At 47.0% G+C, this 21,865-nt stretch overlaps 1 protein-coding gene across 3 annotated transcripts; it reads left to right on the plus strand.

The window, feature by feature from the left end:
• The first annotated feature begins 1,339 nt into the window (after positions 1–1,339).
• Positions 1,340–21,565, plus strand: AK2 (adenylate kinase 2). 3 transcript variants are annotated; one of them, XM_032388517.1, is made up of 7 exons: positions 1,340–1,510; positions 9,731–9,856; positions 12,181–12,291; positions 12,421–12,515; positions 17,294–17,366; positions 18,519–18,714; positions 20,665–21,565. In XM_032388517.1, the coding sequence occupies exons 1-7, from the start codon at positions 1,412–1,414 to the stop codon at positions 20,667–20,669; spliced, it is 705 nt and encodes a 234-aa protein (XP_032244408.1). In that variant the 5' UTR covers positions 1,340–1,411; the 3' UTR covers positions 20,670–21,565. The 3 variants fall into 3 exon arrangements, with proteins under 3 accessions (XP_032244408.1, XP_032244399.1, XP_032244417.1); XM_032388508.1 differs by lacking the exon at positions 20,665–21,565 and having other exon boundaries at positions 18,519–18,848; XM_032388526.1 differs by lacking the exons at positions 12,421–12,515; positions 18,519–18,714; positions 20,665–21,565 and having other exon boundaries at positions 17,294–17,365.
• The last annotated feature ends 300 nt before the right edge of the window (positions 21,566–21,865 follow it).

Here is a 21,865-nt window from a genome sequence, read left to right on the forward strand (position 1 = left end):
ATGTGCTTGTTCCTTACCCTCCCCCTCACCCCACAAACCCTGTGCTCTCTGGGGCACCAGCTCATCATCCACAGTCTTAATTGTGACCCTGCCACTATGTGGCTCTGGGCTAACCACTGCATATTTCCCTGAAAAATGGGTTTAACAATCTCTGCCTCTTTCAAGGTCAGGCACCTTGTAGAAGTCCAGTGTGAAGAGGGGGAATAAATGTTCATTTCTTTTGTGAGGTAAAATAGAAGCGACCACACTGAAGGGAGAGCAAATTCACCACCAGGATGTAGAAAATGAGTTGCTAAGGGCCTGTGGGGAAACATAATTGTTTCATAATCACACTCTGACTACAGGTCCAAAGGGGCCCTTGGGGCTGGTCTTGCCAGGTTCTCAGGGATTGCTTCATAGGGGGTGTGGATGAAACTCCCGCACCCAAAAAGCTGTAGAAATGCTTTTCCTATCCAAGAGAAGCTTATCTTTTTTGAGAAAAACTACCCTTTCCTGACTTAAAAAGGTTGTTTTCTTATTATAAAAGTAGTATCTGTTTATTATGGAACTTTATTATAGAACGAAAATATAAACATGCACAAAGAAGGGGAGAGGCTCCTATAATCACAGTGTACAGAGATCATCGCTTGTAACTCAAAGGTGGGATTTTGTTGTAATTGTAATTTTGTATCCTGTTTGGTGAACATTTTCCCATGTGTTTAAATATTTTATACAATGGGGGGAATTCAGTATACAAATTTGTTGCAATCTATTTAACCAATCTCTTGTTGAACGTTTGGGATATTGCCTTTGTTTTTGTTTTGTTCTTTGGTTTGCTTATTTGAGGCTTTTTGGCCAACTTAAGTGCTACAAGTAGTATCTTTGTTACACAAATCTTCACGCATATCTTTCTTTGATTTTATCTTGAATTCCTGGAAGTGCAGTTGTTGGGCCAAAGGATATTGGATACATATTATCAATTTGTCTTCTAAGACTGATTTCACCCATTTGCACTCCCAGAGGTAATTTCATAGGAGTTCACGGGAGTTGCCAGTGTCATTAACTGTCAAAGCCAACCTGGAACTCCCAGCCGGGCCTTTGGTCTTGCTTCACTTTTTCCCGCCCACTCCGCACACCCGCCGCGAGCCCCAACCCCCCCACCCCCCCTCCCGGCGAATATGATGGCCCGCCCCTTCCTTACTCCCGTTCCGATTATGTCCAATCAAAAGCAGCCTTCTCCAGTATCGCCGCATGGTTGGTAAGTTGAAGTGTCCGTCACCCTCAGGGGCGGGCGGAGCGACCTGACGGACGTGGCGGCGGACCAGTGTTAGCGGCGAGCGGGCCGTGCGTGGCGTGCGCGGCGAGCTAGACTGGAAGCGGTGAACCTGCGAGGTGTGTGCTGGCGGGTTGAGCGGAGAGAGGCTTGGCGGCCATGGCTCCCAACGTCCCCGCGACCGAAGCGGCCCCGGAGTGTCCTAAAGGCATCCGGGCCGTGCTGCTGGGGCCTCCCGGGGCCGGCAAGGGTACCCAGGTGAGCTGCAGGGCCGGGCTTGGCGGCGGGGCTTGTGGAACTCCAAGGTCAGGACGGCCGGAGGTCCGGATCGCCTTGGAGCGCGACCGTGGGCCTAGGCCTGGGGAGGGTGTGGGGGGGCTCCTGGCCGGCGTCTGGGTTCTGCTAAGGCGTTTGGGAGAGAGTCCAACTGGAGATCGGGGGAAGTCTGAGTTAGGATTAGCGTACTGGAGGGATCTAGACTTGAGGTGTCATGTTGGGAAAATCAAAGGACGGATCCCTTAAGGGATTAAAAGCAGAGAGGGTTTGAGTGGTAGGGTGAGCCTTCGATTGAGGCATCTAGATTACAGCCTGAGTGGAGTCAGGGACCCCAGATTCCCTGCGATATGGGAGTGGATTGTCCAGGGTTATGTTCCAGGCATTCGGGGTAGGGGGACCTTGCTTGTTAGGATTAATGATGAACGTGGAGGAGCATCTCCGGCACGTGGGGCAGGGGGGCAGCTGGTATGTGCTGATTAGGAGTTCTAAGAGAAATGAGGTATGACCTGCGTGAGCCAGTTAAGTTGGTGAAATGGGAGAGGGCACCTCAATATACAGACAAGAAAACAGGCCCAGAGAGGTCAGGTTGCTTTCCCAAGATAGCGAAATTGACTTCATGCAGTCTGGAACCTCAGGAATCATAGGACTCCAGGAGTATGGAGTCTAAAGTTACCTTCTACCTTAGCTGACTGTGGGGCCTCACTTGGTGTCTGGGCTGTAATGGACTCATAGATCAGAGTTGGAATTTATGATCTCATTTTAAGATTTGGAAGCCCATAGGTTGGATTATCAGTGTCCCCTTCCTGCATAAGGTCTGGCATTGCTCCCCAGGCCACAGGTTCTTTTTGGTTGTTAGGTTCTTAAGAGGGAATTCCTGAAAGTCTGAGTGCCTGAGTGAATAGTGTTCTGAGGACAGCTGTGGGCCCACTTTTCCTAGCACTTGAAAAGATCTTGTCTTACTCATTCTTGGGACCCCTCTGGTACCCAGCACATCACTTGGCACTTGATGGGGTTGGAAATAGTTGAAGGACACAGATTAATGGGGGTGATGACAAGGGAAGTCTGGGAGATTCAGCTCATTCCTGTGATAGTTGCTTTTTGGCTTTGGGCACTAGGTCAAGAACGACCACTTTCCCTTTTCTATAGCTGGAGCTGATTCATCCTCGGAACTCACTGTTACCTAATCCCCTTGACCTCAGTAACTTTGAAGTCTTTTTCCCGTTGCTACCACCCTCCGTTATTAGGGAAACTGCAGCCTAGGAATGTTTAATCCCAGACTCTACAAACATTTGCTGTGAGTGAGTATAAACAGGATAGCTCAAATGCATCAATTATTTTTTCTTAGTTCATACGGAAGTTAATAATTTCATTAGTTGCATAATGAACAACCCATCCCAGTGCTGAGACAAGGGTTTTATAGTCTAGCAAGCTTTGTAACTTCTAAGCCTAAATGTCTTCACCTGAAAAATAGTGATAATACCTACCTTACTTACTCAACATTTCATGAGTACCAAACATTGGAGCTAGAGCAGTGAACAAGACTGATAAGGTCCTTACTCATGTAGACCAAAAGCTGATAAGGATATTGGAAGATTGTGTTATATACATGTGTAAAGCACCCCTAGGTACCTAAATGACAACCTGGCACATCATAGGCGTTCAATAATTATTGACTTCCTCATCTTACACATTCCTCTCCCCCCAACTCGGATGTATTTCAGTGTAAAGGGTGATGTATTCAGGAAGTTTTGAAGGAAATTATACTTATGAGCTGATTTATAAGGGTGTGCATACAGCAGGCATTGGTCAGAGAAGGCTTTCTGGAAGTGGAGGGGATGTAACTGGGACTTGAGGAAACAAGTCTTTTAACCTCCATACACCTTTCTTTTCATAAGTGGGATAATAGGAATATTAATGGTTGTAGTTTTATGGAGTTTTAAAAAAACAGCAGTGTTCATAAATCAGGTTGCAAAGTGGCAGCCTCCAGAAGCATTTAGTCTACAGACACATCCTAACTTTTTTTTTTTAATTTATTTTTTCTTTAAGTAGGCTCTACCCTCCCCCCGCCCAACGTGGGGCTTGAACTCAACAACCTCAAGATCTAGAGTCTCCTGCTCCGCTAACTGAGCCAGCCAGGCGCCGCTGCCTAACTTTTTATATGTATATATTATATATGATTTTATTTATTTATTTTGAGAGAGAGGAAGCGAGTGAGAGTACAAGATGGGGGGGTGGCGTGCCAAGGGCAGAGGGAGAACACAGGGCTCGATACCAGGACCCTGGGATCATGAGCCAAAGGCAGATGAGCCAAAGGCAGATGCTTAACTGACTGAGCCACCCAGGCACCCCCTAACTTTTTTTTTATGAAGAATTTGTGGGGTTTTTTAAATTTTTTTAAATTTTTTTTTTTTTTGAGAGAGAGAGAGCAAGCACATGAGAGATGGGGGGGCATGTGGGGTAGGGCAGAGGGAGAGAGAGAATCGTTTTGTTTTTTTTTTTTAAGATTTATTTATTTGACAGAGAGAGACACAGCGAGAGAGGGAACACAAGCAGGGGGAGTGGGAGAGGGAGAAGTAGGCTTCCCTCTGAGCAGGGAGCCCGATGCGGGGCTTGATCCCAGGACCCTGGAATCATGACCTGAGCCAAAGGCAGACGCTTGATGCCTGAGCCACCCAGGCACCCTGAGAGAGAGAATCTTAAGTAGGCTCCATGCCCAGTGCAGAGCCCAACACGAGGCTTGATCTCACCACCCTGAGATCATGACCTGAGCCGAAATCAAGAGTCAGACACTTAACTGACTGAGCCACCCAGGTGCCCCGAGTTTGAATACAAAAGAGGACTGGTCCCCATGTACCCATTACCCAGCCCCAACAACCATCAGCTGGTGGCCACTGCTTCCCCACCCACTCTCCCTTCACAAATTATTTTAAAGCAGCTCCCAGATAGCATGACCAAGGTGTATTTCCTGCTTTCTCTGCCAGCCCTGTTCACAGTTTTTTCCATGCGTCCAGCTTATACCAGTTCTTCATCTTGCAGGTCATCTCCATCAGCTCTGTCAGTGCAGCGATACACCTCTGTGAGACCCATACTCTTATTCCCCTTTTTACAGTTAGAGAAACTAAAGTTCAAAGGGCCTGTTCTCTAGTTTACGTAGCAAGTAATTGGCAGATCCTCCATCTGAATGGCTCCAAAGCCCCTGCTCTTTCTGTTGCTATCTCCTACCCTGGGTTAGATTTTTCTCCTACCCTATAGTTTTGGTGTTAGAGATGCAGAGAGCAGCCCTTGCCCTCAAGAGGATACAATACAACAAAATAGAACAAAATAGTCACCCTTTGCTCGGTTATGTGACAGGCCCCTAGTCAAAGATTTCACATGTGTCGTCTGATTTAACCCTACAACCCTAGAAGGTAGGTCCTATTGTTATCCATGCCTTTTTTACTGATAAACTGAGGCCCAAAAGCTGATCTAGCCCCAGGATATACATAAAGAAGTAGCAAAGGTCGGATTTGAACTCATGACTGATTCCTGAGCAGAGTCGCCATCTTACACTATTGATATTAGTCTGGATGTAGAGGCAGAAATGAATATGCATGCACACAGTGCATACCAGTGCAAAGTACCATGTGCAAAGTGTCAGATGAGTGACTCTGACAAATGCTAGGGTAGTTCAGGGTTAGAACAAGAACTATAATTTGTCAAGAGTGTTCCGCTCTTCCTCCTACCCAGCCAGGAATGTCGGTAATATTATCCCCAATTTATAGATGAGAAAATAGTCTCAAAGAATCACTGGCCTAAGGTTACATAGTAAGTTAAGAGGCAGAGCTGATATTCAAACACAGGTTTCTGTGCTTTTTTTAAAAAAAATTTTATTGTTATGTTAATCCCCATACATTACATCATTAGTTTTAGATATAGTGTTCCATGATTCATTGTTTGTGCATAACACCCAGTGCTCCATGCAGAACGTGCCCTCTTTAATACCCATCACCAGGCTAACCCATCCTCCCACCCCCCTCCCCTCTAGAACCCTCAGTTTGTTTTTCAGAGTCCATCGTCTCTCATGGTTCGGTGCTTTTTAAAAAGCTTTTTATTGCGGTATAAGATACGTGGAGAAAGGTACAAATATCATAAGTGAGCAGCTTGATGAATTTTCACAATGTCAGTTTTCACAATTACACCTGTGTAGCTTACATCCATATCAGGAAACAGAATGTTGCCAGCGTGGTGAAGTTCTCCTTGTGCTCCCTTCCAGGCACATGTGTGCACAGACGTGTGCATGCGCGCGCACGCACGTGCACACACGCGCGCGCGCACACACACACACACACACACACACACACACCCTTTCTCCAAGGACAGCCATTCAGGCTCTGTGGTCGATACTGTATTTTTAATAAGGCCCTGTAATATGGATAAGAGATAGGGCTTGCCAGCTCTGCTGTTACTAGCTATGTGATCTTGGGCAATTTAGCCTCTGAATTTCATTTATATAATACAGATTAAAAATAGTTCCTACCTCTTGGGTTTGTTGTATATCATGCATACTAAATACAGTAAAACAGTGCATGGGAAAATTGCTTGGCATGTTGCAAACACTCAAAGTTAGCTGATGTTGATGAGTCCTTATCAAAGGAAGAAGGAGTTGGGAGTATTTGGGGAGAGAGATGCTCAGAATTTGCCTACAGGGAAGGGTAGAAGGGAGAGAAGCCAAAGTCCTCAGAGATACTTATGTTATGTATTTGGGAATCATACATAGAGCTGCTGTTTGCAGTGGTGCAAGGCATATAGATGGGGGGGATCTGTGGGGGTAATTTTGAAGAGCTTGGAGGTGTAGGAAGTTATTATGGAGGATACTGAACGCTAGACTAAGATATTTGGACTTCTCCCGTATTGCACTAAGGAGACGTGGAAGGCTTCTGAATGTGTGTGTGTGTGTGTGTGTGTGTGTGTGTGTGTGTGTGTTGGGGACAGGCAGGGGGGGCCCCCACGCCTGACAGTATTAGGAGATGATCCCAGCTACCTATTCAGGAGCATGGGACATGGGAGTGGGAAAGACTGGAGGCAGAGAAATAATTTCAAGGTGAAAAAATACATGAGTTTGAGATTAAATCAGACCTCAACACCTAATAGTTTCCCTTTATTTCCCTAAATGCCAGGCACTATGCTGAATGCTTTTGCATACATAATTTTATTAAATCCCCATAACAGCTCTGAAAGTAGACATCATTATCTTACTCCAGGGATGAAGACACTGAGGCCTTAAGAAGGCTGCATAACTTGTTCAGGGGGGCACAGTGCGTAAATTGTGGGGCCCAGTTTCCAACCCAGATCTGTACCACCAAGGACCCAGTCTTGTGCCACTGCCCCAGGGCTTCACAAACTGTGCATTAGAATCCCCAGGGTGCCACCTGAGAACCGCTCAGGCATAAACTTTAAGGGCGGGCCTGGTTTTGTATTTTTAGCATGTGCCCCAAATGATGGTGATAATACACTGAAGACCAAGAACATTAAACCCTCCATGCTGCCTCTCTGGTGGTTTTAGCCATTCTTACCCGTGCACCCCAAAAGCCCCCCCTCCCCCCACAGGGTTCTCACAGAGGTGATGAGCCTATTTCTCGGTCCGTGGTCAGTGAGACACAGTGGCTCAGGGCCTCAGCAGCCAGGAGTGTGGGCCAGGGGCCAACAGCACAGCCAGGCCTGCGAGCTTGTTAAAAACGCAGGTGCTCAGGCCCCACCCTGTGGAACCAGGTGATTTGGAGTAGAAGCAGTGCTCTAAAGCATAAGCTTGACGTGTGAGGGGAATATAATAAAGTTATTTCGTCAGGCTGCTTCTACAGTTTGCAAGTAAAGAGTAACGCAAAAAAGAAAGACCATGGAAGGAGGTCTTTTATTAAATGCCTACTGTGTGTCTTAATGTTTTGGGTACTTACTTCCTTTTATCCTCACAACAGCCCAATGAAGTAGACATCCCCATTTGACTGGTGAGGAAACAGATGCCAAGACGTTAAGTAACTGGCCCAAGGTCACACAGCTGTTGAGTGCCTTAGCCAGGATTCCTGTGTAAATCTGACTCCAAAGTCACCACATTGACTCCCGTGCAGCCGGGAGCATGAAGGAATTATTCTTCTGCCTTGCCATGTCTCCCCTAGTGGAACGTTCTTCCACACAGCTGTAGAATCCCATCATCCAGAACAGCACATAAGAATCCTGCAGTTTGGGGGTGATGAAACTAGAACAGTTAGGTTCTGTGGTAAGAGCTCATCTATGGTGTTCGGGTCAGCCTTCCTCCTTGAACAAGCCTGATCTCCAAAATGTTCACCCAAGTTAACTTCAACAACCAAGGAGAAAGATTGGCAGAAGAACTCAGTTCTCTGGGTATGTGGCCACCATGCCAGCCTGGAGGACCACCACTGCCAGGGGGTCCTGATCTTCATTGGTTTTCCAAAGTGCAGTTTTTAACACCTTCTTCATCTGGATTCCATTTTGTTATGAAGTCATGTCTTTGCTTGAACTGAACCAGTCCATGAATCACAAACTAGAATTTGCTGCACTGAGCCCCATCTATTTCCCTTTTCTGTATGCAACTAAGAAAACTCCCAGTGCACTGGTTTGAATAAGAATCCAACCCTAGGGCGCCTGGGTGGCTCAGTCAGTTAAGCGTCTGCCTTCGGCTCAGGTCATGATCCCAGAGTCCTGGGATTGAGCCCCGCATCAGGCTCCCTGCTCAGCGGGGAGCCTGCTTCTCCTCTCCCTCTGTCTACTGCTCTGCCTACTTGTGCTCTCTCTCTCTTTGTGTCAAATAAAATCTTAAAAAAAAAAAAGAATCCAACCCTACTTATTTTATAAAACAATTGAACCAGAATGCTAAGTATTAAGCTTCTTGAACTGATTCTATTCCTTGTGAATTCTGCGGGGCGGGGTGGGGGTGGGGTTGCCATCCCCGTTGGACTATCCAGAGTTTCTTCCTGTTCTAGTCTTTATTCTGCTGTGTTGTCCACCAAACTAGGAGCCTGTAGAGGCCAGGGTCCATGTCTTTTGTTTTCCTGGCTCCCAGCAGGGTTCTTGGAAGAGGCACCCGTGTTTTCTTTCTGTATGAATGAACATGGAGTTAGGGCAGGGGTTACAGTACCAGCTAATGTTCATTGAGTATTTACATGTCCCTATGTACATATGTCGAACTCCATTTGATCCCAACAACCCAGTGATGGAGGTCCTGCTACTGTTTCCATTTGACTTAGAGGAAATTTGAAAGGTAGTAAGGTGATATAATTTTTCTCAAGTCACCTATCTAGTGATTGGTGTCTGAACCCCAAGAATTTTGACTCTGAAGCCCATGCTCTTAACCGAAGGCTATTCTGCCTCCTGAAACTACTATGTAAGTATATACTGTTAGCCAAATGCTCTTTTTATGTATCCTATCTGATCCTCAGAGCTACTCTCTGAGATGGAGCCTTTTTGCCTTCATTTTAAACGGACCAGGAAACTGAGGCTCTGAGAGGAAAGAGGAAGAACCAGGCGTGCCTGGGGGGAAACCCGCATTCCTCACGCGGCCCCAGCTGCCTCCCAGGCCCGTGGCCACCGTCCTTGACAGTGACACATTCATTCCTTTGGGAAGTATTCATTTAACACATTATATACCAGGCATTGTGCTGAGTGCTTTACATACGTGAACTCATTTCAGCTTCACAGCAGCCAGGGCACCTGGCCGGCTCCGCCAATACAGCATGTGACTCTTGATCTCGGGGTCAGAAGTCTGAGCCCTACATTGGGTGTAGAGATTACTTCAAAATAAAAATCTTAAATAAATAAATAAACCCACAAACTTCGCAGCAACCCTGTGAGGTACTGATACTGCTATTTTGATTCTTCCCATTTATAAACTGAGGCTTCTGTGTCACTCGTGTGTGTCTAGTGGAAGTTGTGAGAATAGCTAATATTTATGACCACTTCCTGTGTGCTAGGCACAGTTTTCAGTGTTTTACAGGTATGAGGTCGTAGAAATCTTACTGTAACCCTGTAGTCGTTCTACGTTAGAATGTAACATCAGGTACTCTTAATCTCTATTATAGGTAAGGAAATCAGCATTTGCCAAAGTTCACAGAGCCAGTGAGTGAGAGGGCCAGGTTCACACCTGGGCAGCCTGATGCCAGGGCCTTCAGTGTTAACTCTATCTTGGTTTTCATCTCCCCCCCCCCCCCACAGGCACCCAAATTGGCCGAAAACTTCTGTGTCTGCCATTTGGCTACTGGGGACATGCTGAGGGCCATGGTGGCGTCTGGCTCAGAACTGGGGAAAAAGCTGAAGGCCACTATGGATGCCGGGAAACTGGTAGGTTTGGTGGTACCAGTGAATGTGGATATTCCTGAGTCTCATCTCTGCTGCCTCATTTGGTGGCCACCAGCCACGTGGAACCATGAAAATTAATTTAGATTTAATTGAATTGAAAATTCAGCTGCTCAGTCTCACTTGCCGCATTTCAAGGGTTTGTTAGCACAGATTTAGAACATTTCCATCATTGTAGAAAGTTCTGTCGGACAGCCTTATGCTACGGGCTGTTCTAACAAACACAAACTACATGAACTTCTAGAGTAGCAGGTTACATGGTACATTCTGAATGTGTGGCATTTATTTTATTCACAGTATTCTTTTTTTATATGTATATTTTTTATTTTATTTTTAAGTAGGCTCTACACCCAATGTGGGGCTTGAACTCACAACCCTGAGATTAAGAGTCGCTTGCTCTACTGACTAAGCCAGCCAGGTGCCCCTGTTTACAGTATTCTTGAGGTCCCTTTGTGCTGATGCCTTTTGTAACACGCCCTGGTTTTAGAGTCAAAAATGAAACTGCCATCCCTAGGCCAGAACTCAAGGATGTATCTGAGAGAGGATGGAAACCACAGAGTGTTTTAACTCTATTTTTGTGGTTCTGTGTTCTGTGTTTCTAACAGTGGATTGCTTGGCGATTGACAAAAGTAATTCCTCCTATTTGGGGGATATAATAGCATTTTCTTACGTTTTTAGTCCAGTTGATCCAATGGGTTGATTATTATAATCTATTATCTACTAAATCTTCTTTGATTAGTGCCAGAGCTTAGTTGTAACTGAGTTATTCTGGGACTTGGCCTCTGGGAGTCACCTTCAGGCATTTTAATAAACTAGAACACCAAGAAAACATTTAAATTACAGAAACAATGGTTATAGTATAGAATATTCATGAGCAAGAAGATACACCGTGTTACAAGTACTTACAAAGTTACAAATCATTTGCTTCCTTAACATTTTCCCTGGTTTCTTTTAAGATTTGATTTTTTTATTTGACAGAGAGAGAGAGAGAGTAAGAGAGGGAGAAACAGACTTCCCGCTGGGCAGGGAGCCTGATGTGGGACTTGATCCCAGGACCCTGGGATCATGACCTGGAGCCAAAGGCAGACACTTAACTGACTGAGCCACCCAGGCACCCAACATTTCCCTCTTTTAAGTTCATACATGAAGATGATCAGATTTACCATTTTGGGGGAATGAGAGGAGAAAAAGGTATATTTATTATCTGGGAATCACCTTCAGAAGTCATTTTGTGCTTGGCCCTCTGGTCTTCTCATATCTTCGAATGTTGGTTGGGGGAGGCCTTGGGCTTTGCCTTTATCTCTGAATTACCTCCTGGCAGGCTTTGAGATTGCATAGCTGTATCCGGGGTACCCCTTCCCGCCCACCTGCCCCTTTACTCTAGCTTTCCCTTCGTGTTTGTGAGACCTTGAGCTAAGCCAGAAAGCTAGATATTTTGGACTTTGGGTCTTGCGAGAAGATCTTGTACTGAGAAAAAATTGGCTTATGGCCATGAGATTGCTTATCTCCAGCCTTCACTTCCTCACAGAGCTTGTACTTTGTCCCCAAGTTCACAGGCAGTCCCAGGAGATAAGAGCGTTAGCAGCCTTCACTGTCATGCTGGTAGGGAACTTCTATTTCTATGAAAGCTCAGGAGGAAAACCAGTTTTCGGAAGCTGAGAAGGGTCCTCATTGGGGCTTTTAGAGAGACCAAGAGGTGTGTTGGCCTAGCGCCTCACTTCCTTGGTTCTGACCCAGTCTTGCCAATTCAGTGACCTTCTCTGTTACTTCATGTCCAGGATGGCCTGGACCACTTTACTGTTAGCCTAATCAGAATTGTGAAACAGGGAAAGTTGGTACCTTTCTGCATTTTGGTTGAGCCCCATTCTCCCATGGAGCCCTCCTCAGTGATCTCTCAGCCAGAGGCCCTCATCTTTCTTGTGCCTTGAAGACAGCTGCTTGCTGATGACCTATTATCTGATGGAAAGGATCCTGACAAATGGCTAGAGAGGGCCTCAGGACCTAAGACACGGAAGCCTCCTGTCCAGGTGACAGGCAGTGGGATCCTCTTCCCTCACCCAGATTGTTGGGACACAAAAAAAATCTCAAGTGAAGAGAACATATGTGGCAACGACAAAAATCATGAAACTGAATTTTCTTTGGAACGTGGAGCCACTCCACATTTGCTCTAATTTTTGCTTCTTTGGGGTCAAGAAAACATGCTGTTTGGTAATCAGGTTATACAGACACAAACTTGTGGCCCTGGAGTTAGGCTCATGTCACCTAATTAACAGATTTAAGCCCAAGGCTGTCTTGTTCTTAACTTCCAGGTGAGCGATGAAATGGTAGTGGAGCTCATTGAGAAGAATTTGGAGACCCCTCAATGCAAAAATGGTTTTCTTCTAGATGGCTTCCCTCGGACTGTGAGGCAGGCAGAAATGGTGGGTGCCTTGAATTTGTGTCACTGATGCATGAAAATGAACTCTTGACCTGTTATCTCTTAATCACTTTGAGGGAGATGGCTCCAGTCAAGCTCTGGTAGTTTAGGTGGGCCATATACTCTCTTGCAGCTCGATGACCTCATGGAGAAGAGGAAAGAGAATCTTGACTCTGTGATTGAATTCAGCATCCCTGACTCTCTGCTGATCCGAAGAATCACAGGAAGGTATTTGTCCTCTGAAGATCTCTCCTGGGCCTGCCTCCTCTGAGCTTTATCAGACCAGCAGAGCTGCTCTTGCCCAATCCCAGCCAGGCAGCGTACTGCCATTTTAACATGGGTTGGTCTTATTTGATGACATCCATTGAAATGGTGACTTGGGATAGGGATATGTGGAAAGAAGAGCAAGGGATTTGAAGTCAGACAGCATCTCAGGCCTGTCACCTTTTAACCCTGACCCTAGGCAAGTTTCTTAACCTCTCCAAGGCTGGTTCCTCCTCTGTAGAGTGGGGTTAATAAGACCTGCTTCGAGGAACCGTTGCGCATTTTAGATACCATGACGTGCATGGTTCAGAGCCTTGCTTACGGTAGGTGCTTCAGAAAGATTCCATTCCTTACATGGTTATCTCCAGGGCCCTGAAATCTGGTTTCGGTTGGGAGTTGCCATACCTTGCTGTAGGTTTTGTAGTGTGAAAATAATATGACCACTGACACAAAGTTTAGAAAATGGAGGAAAATTTTGCTCATGGTACAGCCACCTCAGCCAAACCCACTATTGCTTTGCTGCATGTTTCACTTTCAAATACTTATTTCGGGGCGCCTGGGTGGCTCAGTCCATTAAGCGTCTGTCTCTTGGTTTTGGCTCAGGTCGTGATCTCAAGAGTTGTGAGATCCGGCTCCGCGCTCAGCATGGAGTCTGCTTCGGATTCTCTCTCCCTCTTCCTCTGCCCACCCCCTCACTCTTTCTTTCTCTTGCTCTCTCTCGCTCTCGCTCTAAAATAAATAAATAAATCTTTAAAAATAAATAAATAAATAAAGTGCTCGTTTCTTGGAGCACCAGCCCGACTCAGTGAAGCATGCAATTCTTAATCTCAGGCTGTAGGTTGGAGCCCCTTAAGTGGTGTAGAGTTTACTTAAAACAGTAAATAAATAAAATCTTTAAAGTACTTGTTTCTCTGTAGTAGTCACCATTGAACACAGACATGCTTCTGTTTCTGAACAAGTTTGCTCTGGAAGGTCCACTGTTTTAGGCTATAATTTCCTCTACGCTGTATCACTGTCCGCTCTGCCATCTGCCTTGTGCCTTCCAGAAATATGTGGGAAGCTCTCGGCCACTAATAGACCCTCCTCCCATTCTCATCTTTATTGTGGGCTATGGCTTTTATATCCCTTAGTCATTTTAATGGAGTCTCAGGAAGGTGGTCAGCCTACCGTCTTGAACCAGACACCCATGGCCATTATTTTTAATTGCTGCTTGGTATTTCACAGTAGACGAGCCATCATTTACTTACTTGTCCCCTTATTGTGGTACAGTTGTGTTTTTTTATGGTTGTCTGCTGTTAATTTGATGCTGTGACCATCATAGTACATGTAAACTTTTGGATTTAATTAGAGGGAAAATGTTTCCTTGTTGTAAATTTTATTAAGTTGATTTCCTCATGAGGTTGCACATTTTTTCCATGTGCCTGCAGTCCGTATCTTCAAGGCGGGAGGTAGACATGTAAACAGACAGCGGGGTGAGTGTTACAGGTGTTTTCCTGAGAGGCTACATTAGATACAGTGAATCCACCTTATATTAATTTTTTGTTCAAATGTCCAGGTTTCCTGTTTCTAGCTATTCCATAGGCACCTTCAATACAGGAACGTCTGTATTTTTGCGTCCCCACTGGCAGAGCAGACAAAGTGGAGGCAGGCCAAGAAGTGGTAAGGTTGACAGGGAGGCACATCACCAGGGCTGGGGTCCCTGATGTACAAAGCAGATGTTAGCAGTACTAGTTGACCCTGGGGGCCTTTGCATCGATTGGCCCATGTTCCTGAGTGCCCATTCTGTGTGCAGCACCGTACTAGACTCGGGTAGGGGACCAGGAGAGGGTAGAGAAGAATAATATGCCCATCTCTGACCTCAGAGAGTCTACAAGCCATACAAGAAACCTGGGCTTGTTAGCGCAGTGGGTAGTCCTAAGGAGCGAGCCTGGGAACAGGAAGGGAAGGCTGCCTAGGAGAGGAGCAATGTCAAACATGGCCTTCCTGGATGGAGAGGATTTCGGTGAGGCTCTCCGGGAAGAGAGTAGAGGCGGGAATGAGTATGGGTTAGGGGAGGGCCTCTAGCTGGAGCTGGTGGCAGAATGTCTGTCCACAGTTGGAGGCAGGATCTGGAGGGCTGGGTGGCAGAACAAGTGCTGTTGGGAGGTCGGATGGGCGCTTGACTGGGGAAGATTCGCCAAGGTGAAGAGGGTAGGCATATCAGTCATGGGATGTTCTTAAGCCATGAGGTGTTATGGCAAGAACAGCATTCTAAGAACATTAGTTTGGCCCTGGCATACAGGCTAAACTGGGGGAAAGGAGAAACGGACAAGAGCCCACCTAGGAGGCTGATTCTGATCCCCATGTGGAGGCTTTTAACTGGGGTTGGCTGGTGGGGAACAGAGAGATACTGAAGAGCAAACTACAGGATTGTTGTAGAGGATGAAGAAGACTCAGGGTCTAGGTTTGGGAGTGAGTGGTGTGGTGTGACCCTCTCCCTCACAGAGGAAGAAACAGGACACGCCAGGCTGGTAAAGTTGTTTTCAAATTCCCTCTATGGGTCAGTGGAAGAACTAGCACTGAAAGCCCACTTTCTGCCTTCTAGTCCACTACAGATGGTTGGAAGACAAAGAGGCAGGAACTAGTTGGATCTTATTTAAATCTGACATGATTAAACCCCACTGTAAATATCTTTGATTAGCTCTGACCTCACTTCTGACAATATTATGAGTCATTACTTTATGTTTTAAATACCTATGGTTGGCGGTTGTTGGTTTTAACTTTTTCAGTGTTGGCTCTCTGTTGGCTACTAATTATCCTACCAGTTGGCTGTCCTGATGTCTCAAGTCATCCCCACTTCGCAGCTGAGAAAACAGGCATCTGAAGTGTGATACTCAAGACAGCAGTGGCTCTAGAACCCCAGCCTTGATCCCTCCACATCACGCCCTCCATCGCTAGGTCCGGCTCTTAGAGCTATTGCGGTTGGTGCTGAGGCCGATCCCACTTTGAAAACTTGGATCTTGGACTTACTTTCATTTCCCTTCAAGGGAATGAGCCTTTAAATGAAGTCTGAGTGGGGAAGGAGCAGTGTGCTGTATGTAACTGGAGGGCTGAGGGAATCGGAGTAAGCGAGAGATGTAGGGATGTGGCAAGGAAAGGGTCGTGTCTGCCGCAGCCTGGTTGCTGTGGTTGCTGTGTGCCTTGTGCTCTCCAGAAGGTGAAGAATCATGGTCCACGGGCTCATGCTTGCAGCCCTTCGCAGAGGGAAAGCTGTAGCTGAGCCCAGCAGCCTCTCCCTGGGTCTCCCAGTGGAGGCACCAGAGGAACCTCGCCAGCGACTCAAATAAAAGAGGGCCTGACCTCCTATCACCTAACAGGTCAGACCACTCAGTGTAGCTTATTTTACTCAGCCATCACCTTTCCCCCACCAATGCTGTAAATGAACCACTTGGCCCCCCAAAAGTGTGCTGTCAGGAGAGAGCAGGGGAGGGGGAGAGGGAGAGAGAATCTCAAGCAAACTCTGCACTGAGTGTGGAGACTGATGCGGGGCTCAGTCTTACGACCCTGAGATCATGACCTGAGCCGAAACCAAGAGTCGGACACTGAACCGACTGAGCCACCCAGGTGCCCCTGCCCAGGCTTTGATAGTCTGACCTGGACTTTCCCAGCTGATGTGCTGAGATAGCGATCCCCTCGGCCATCAGAGCAGCTGGGTAGGCCTGGGTTATTCCGGAGGGGAAGCACACAAGTACTGCATGAATATTTCTGCGTGTGCCAAGAGGTGAAAAATGTTGGGAAGCTCTGGTATAACAGACCTTCATGAGGAGAGCAGACCTCCGTTCAGTAAGAAAGCCTGGGTTGGCACAAACTTAGGAAACTAGACAGGCCCTGGCTGCTAGCAGGGTTTGGCCTGCCTTCTTCCCTTCTTAGGTTTCTGGGCTCCCATGGTGTGGCCACTCCCAGTCAGGAACTCAGGTTTGCAGCCCAAGGGGGCACAGCACAGATGGGGTGCCCAGCTACATTTTCAGTGCCAGCTAAATGCTTTATTCTTGGGCACTTTATGACTTGTTGAGTAAGTCATTTCTCCTGGAGCCAGTGTTCATATTGCTTGGCCCTCCGATGCTTGGGCCGCCTTTTATCTACGTGATCGCAAAGGGGTGCTGCCCTGTCTGGTGGTGTTTGCATCTGCAATACATATTTTTCCATCACACCTTTCTGGTTTTTGTAACCAAACTGGGATAGAAAATAGGGTTAGCTTCTTTGTCCTCTGGCCCCCGTAGCACGTTGCACAAATCTCTATTAAAGGATGGGTCACAGTTATTTTAGGTTTTTTCCACATTTGTTCCTCCTACTAGAATAAGCACTGCTTGTGATCAGGGATCTTGACTCGTTGCAGTGTGGCCCCTGGATTCAGCATAAGGCCTGAATTGGACTAAGCACTTAGTAAACGTTTATTGGGCGAGTGGGTGAATAGATTGAATGGCTGTGTGAGACCAGCACCTGGTTCCTGAATTAGGTACTTACGCCAGCCTTGGCAGCCAGACACTCATCACGTTGGAGCAAAATAGAAATCATACTCCGTCTGGCATAAGCTCTCCTGGAAGCCCAGTTATCTTCCCAAGCAAGAAACGCCTATAGCTGGGTTCTGTGCCCGGTGAAGTCCTCACGTCCAGCTCCTCTGTCATTGCTTGTCAACTTGGAAACCCCTGGGGTGCAGGGATACTTTCAGGCAACCTGACTCATGTTCGTTTGCTGTCTTTCAGGCTGATTCACCCTCTGAGTGGCCGTTCCTACCACGAGGAGTTCAACCCCCCAAAGGAACCCATGAAAGATGACGTATGTAAACCCAGGACAGGAAATTGCCTTTTCCTTCCTTCCCCTTTATTCCTTTCTGTTCTTTGTTCTTTCCATCTTCCCTTTATTCCTACCAATATTATTAACCATGAGAAATATCACCGACCAAGTAAATCACGTGGGCTGTGGCTCTTCTGTCTACACAGCGGCTCCCCCGGTGGTTTACTGTTTGACTGTCGCTACCAGCACCGGCTACTTCGTAGTGCCCGGTTTATACCTGTCTTTGGTCCAGAGCAGCCCCTCTCTGGTATCACGGTGACCCAAATGGTTGACTAATCCCAGGAGGCGGCTTCTTGGAAGCCCAGAAGGAGAGCCAAGCTAGGAGAACAGGACTGAAGAGAAACGTGTTGACTGGTCCTACTTCGAAAGAATGTCCCCTCTCTCTGGTGACTCTGCTGTGTCCTACAGATTCAGACTATTTGGGCTAGATTAACATTGCCAAGTGCTCTTGACAGTCTTGCAGATGTAACAGGGAGGGTCTCATAGATGTTCACTGTAACATTTGCCGTAACTAGTCCATTTCGTCTGTTTTAGAACATGCAGGCAATAGTAAGAATCTCCTGAGTTTGCCTTTGTCACTTGAGACAAGTTCGTCAGGTCCTACAAGTTTCCAAGCCTTCATGTCATCTTAGTCACATTTCCCACGGTCGGGAATTCTGCCATTCAGAGTTCTTTCTCACTCCACTTGCCACTTTCAGAACGCTGAAGGCCAACACCCTAGTGAAAACACCAAAGACTTCGGTGACTAAGGTGACAATGGCGAATGCATCTCTGATTTTGATGTATTCTCCTGGTCTCGGGGGCCTCTATCTTTCTTGCTTCTGACCCTAGAAGTGTTCATCTTGGAAGCCAAGCAACCTGAGCAGAAGCTGTGAGAGAGGGGCCTTGCCCGTCTTCCTCCCACAAACCCCCTTCCTCATGCTTTGCTGCCTCAGGCTCCCCGGCTCCTCTGGACGGGTTGGTCTGCTCCTGGGACCAACTTCCCGGGAGTAGCAAAGCTCTTTAGAGCCCTTTAGTGGAGGGGATCTAGATTGTCTGTCTTTCCCTCCGATGGCCTTTGGGAGCAGACAGCATCGCAGATCTGGAAACCTTGCTAACAGTCCCAGACTTTCACTGCCCCCTTCCCGTTCTCAGATCACTGGGGAACCCTTGGTCCACCGATCAGATGATAATGAGAAGGCCTTGAAAATCCGCCTGGAGGCCTACCACACTAAGACCACCCCGCTGGTGGAGTACTACAGGAAACGAGGGATCCATTCTGTCATCGACGCCACCCAGACCCCTGACGTCGTGTTTGCCAGCATCCTAGCGGCCTTCTCCAAAGCCACATGTAAAGACTTGGTTATGTTTATCTAACGTTGGGTCCAAAAAGGAATTTCTTTCTACCTATCCCTGTTGAGGGAGTGGGTGGGAATTGCAGAGCAGGCAGAGGGAAGCTTCCTCAGGCCAGCAAGAATACCATTTGTTGTATCAATTAAAAAAGCACTTGCTTGATGTATCTTTAGCGTGTGTGCAACTCTCATCTCATGTGTGTGTGTGTGTGTGTGTGTGTGTGTGTGTGTGTGTCATTGGCTTAAGTACATGTACACTCTTCCTTCTTTCTAAGGTACAGGCAAGGTTGCTTTACCAGCTGTTTACTTCTTTAGGCATACTCCTGATTTTTATTTATTTTTACCAAGATAACCTAACAGGTATCTGCCGGGCACCGCAGTTCTAGAACCTCATGGTATCTAGTCCATCTCCAACAGCTGAGTAGAAGTCCGGGATCACATAAAGTCAAGCAGGGCCAAAGTTCCCGGTGGCAGATGTTGGCAGGGAATCCCACTTGTTTTCTACCCCACCATGAAAAGCCATATGAGTCGGTTCATTTTTTCCCTAAATGGAAAGAAAAGGCATTTATGCTACAGATCTCAGAAATAACTGGGAGAGGGTATCACCGTAGAAAGATCCAGGCTGAGTTGGAATATTTCTGTGATCTGCATCACAGTGCTATAAAGTAGGGATCATTTGGGACCTGTGTGTAAAAACTGAATTGTTGCCAAAGAATGGAACCCAAGTAGACGGTCCTTTTGAATTCAGACTATCTTCTGAACATCCAGGCTGGGCATCTGAGAGCAGCCAGTCCACTTCCCAAAGAGACCAGGGTAGGTTTGTTTTCATTTTTAATGTTTGCCTCCCTTTCCAAGTATGAACAAAACAGTGATTGGGAGGTGATCTATTCTTGGCCTCATTTTCATTCGAGTTTACTCAAACCCGGTCTCTCCAGGATATGAAACCTCAATCAGATGTGTCTCTTTTAAACTCAGACTCTGTCCACAGACTCCCCAAGAAAAGATCACCCAAAATAAGATCACCTATGACAGTAACCAGCTTTTATTCCTAACTTTAGCTCCCCCAACTATTAAGCATTTCCTGAGGTCCATGCTGTGCCGTTTGACTTGCGGCAAACAGATGAATTAATAGACTGTTGGGAGAGGCCACAAAACGGTGGCCTCTGGAAAAACATTGGAAAACCAGTGGCAGGCCCAGTAAATAAATGCCGCCTGCCCTAGCATAATCTGCTGACTTGGTGCAGAGGGCTCTAGAGTCCCAGTCCCCGTCTGACCTGAGTCTCCTGCTGCTGTCTGTGGAACGGTCAGAGGGCTTATCCCCAGTCTGCCTGGAAGCTGGGCATGGGTACGTGGCCATCTTGCTTCCCTTTGATCTGGTTCAAGTGAGCGTCTGCTAGTTCTGCTCTGCCTTGCTTCCCTGCCTGTAAACTAACTCCGCCCATTCTGAGCAGAAACCTAGTCTGGTGTGGGGCATTTCTGGGAAGCACATGACTTCAAGGAAGAGGACTGAAACCAAAACTATGAGCCGTGTCTGCAGGGGTCTGGAGCACTTCTCTGGGGGAGGGAGGCCTCACAGATCCTGGAGTCCACTACCCTTTCACAGGGGACAGTTGCAGGCACTTGGCCTCGAGGTGGCAGACCTTGAATGTTTGCTAATTGAACGTGTGTGATCTTTGCCCATCCATCTACATTCACGTGCGCATATTTGGGCTGCTGGTGAACCTAGAACATGCGGGATGCGTATGTCCTTTTGAGGGTGGTCAGGATTTAGATTTTTGCTTCATTTGATTACACAGCCTTGACCTCAGCAGGATTGAGAGCTTTCTCCTGACAGAAATGTCCAGTGTCTGATGCATTTGGTTGCTGGGGCATGCATGCCAGCCCTCCTGTTATTTACTTGGTTTTTAAAAACCCGTTTTGTTCTCTCTCTTGTTTCCTCTCTATTTCAGCCTAGTAACAGAAGGCCAGGCGAGACTGCACCACTCTTCATCACCCTGCGGCGTGATCCCTGCTCTTTAGGTGCTGGGCAGAGGGGAGGGGTGGTCAGGGTGAGGATGGAGAGGGAGGAGTGATGAGGGCCCAAAAGGAGTAACGAAGAGCAGCAATGTGGTAGTGAGGCCGTCTTCACATGTCCTAGAGGAGTCTGAAAAAGTACAGAGGAAGGGTGAAATTAATTTAAAAAAAAAAAAAACTGATTAGAGGCTGTAAATAGAAATAGGGAGGTACAGTATTGTTTCTGAGGAACCCAGGTTTCATTTACTGTGGATTGGTGACAATATATTTTAAAGCCAAGTGCCCTAAGACCTCAGTTTTTATCTCAGAGCCTCATGGGTTGCCAGCCTAAGAATGCAGGAAGTCAAACTATTGTTCTGTCTTTCTGAAAGCTTGGAACAGCGGAGGCTTTGACTCCTAGCCCTGGTTCTCCGCACCATGAGATCAAAAGATCATCTCCACGTTGGAAAGAGATGGGGGGGGGGGCGTGTTCATGGGGGCGGTGGCTCAGCCAATCACGTTTACTGGAGTTGTGGGGAAGGCGGGGCTGGTCTCCCTCCTAACGACACACTGCTGTGTGCCAGTCCACCCATTTTCATGGGTCAGCTCCCAGCAGCCACCCAGCAGCCCTGCACTCTTACCATCTTGCATCCACGATGTGGGAAGGGACACTTGTTAATAAAGGAGCAAGTGTCCTAAGCAACATAATCCAAAGATTGTCCTTTCCATCCTCAAATCCTGTGGCTGGGATCACTCGTCAGCACTGTGATGTATTATTTTCAATGAGGTGCCTTTCTTAACTGACCATATGCTGCCTTGTTTGGCCCCTAAATCAATAAAGTATGTTAAAAATTTGTATCCCCTGTTGTGGCATTTTTTTGATGAATTTTTTTGGGATCTGGGCTAGGAAAAAAAAGGCATTGAATTCTGAATCTGGCTTGGAAGCCCCTTCTTGTCACTAGAAGTCACAAGGCAGGGAGGTCCAAGTGTGTGCTCATAAGATGAGCCACACCCTCTTGAGCCTCAGCTCAGATGCAGGCAGGACAAGGCAGCTCGGCTTCGTGGAGACCCCGCCGTGCTTGGAGCTCAGAGGAGGTGTGAGGAATCCCAGCCAATCATTGACTCTGCTCCTGTTTCCTTGTCTGAAAAAAGAGGGGT

The sequence above is a fragment of the Phoca vitulina genome, unplaced genomic scaffold, assembly GCF_004348235.1.
Source record: "Phoca vitulina isolate PV1807 unplaced genomic scaffold, GSC_HSeal_1.0 scaffold2, whole genome shotgun sequence".
Classification (NCBI taxonomy): Eukaryota; Metazoa; Chordata; class Mammalia; order Carnivora; family Phocidae; genus Phoca; species Phoca vitulina.

Coding starts and splice junctions, on each gene's coding strand:
- AK2 (XM_032388508.1), top strand. CDS start 1,412: ATGGCTCCCAACGTCCCCGCGACCGAAGCGGCCCCGGAGTGTCCTAAA. Junction 9,857..12,180: donor CTATGGATGCCGGGAAACTG/GTAGGTTTGGTG, acceptor CTTAACTTCCAG/GTGAGCGATGAAATGGTAGT. Junction 12,292..12,420: donor CTGTGAGGCAGGCAGAAATG/GTGGGTGCCTTG, acceptor ACTCTCTTGCAG/CTCGATGACCTCATGGAGAA.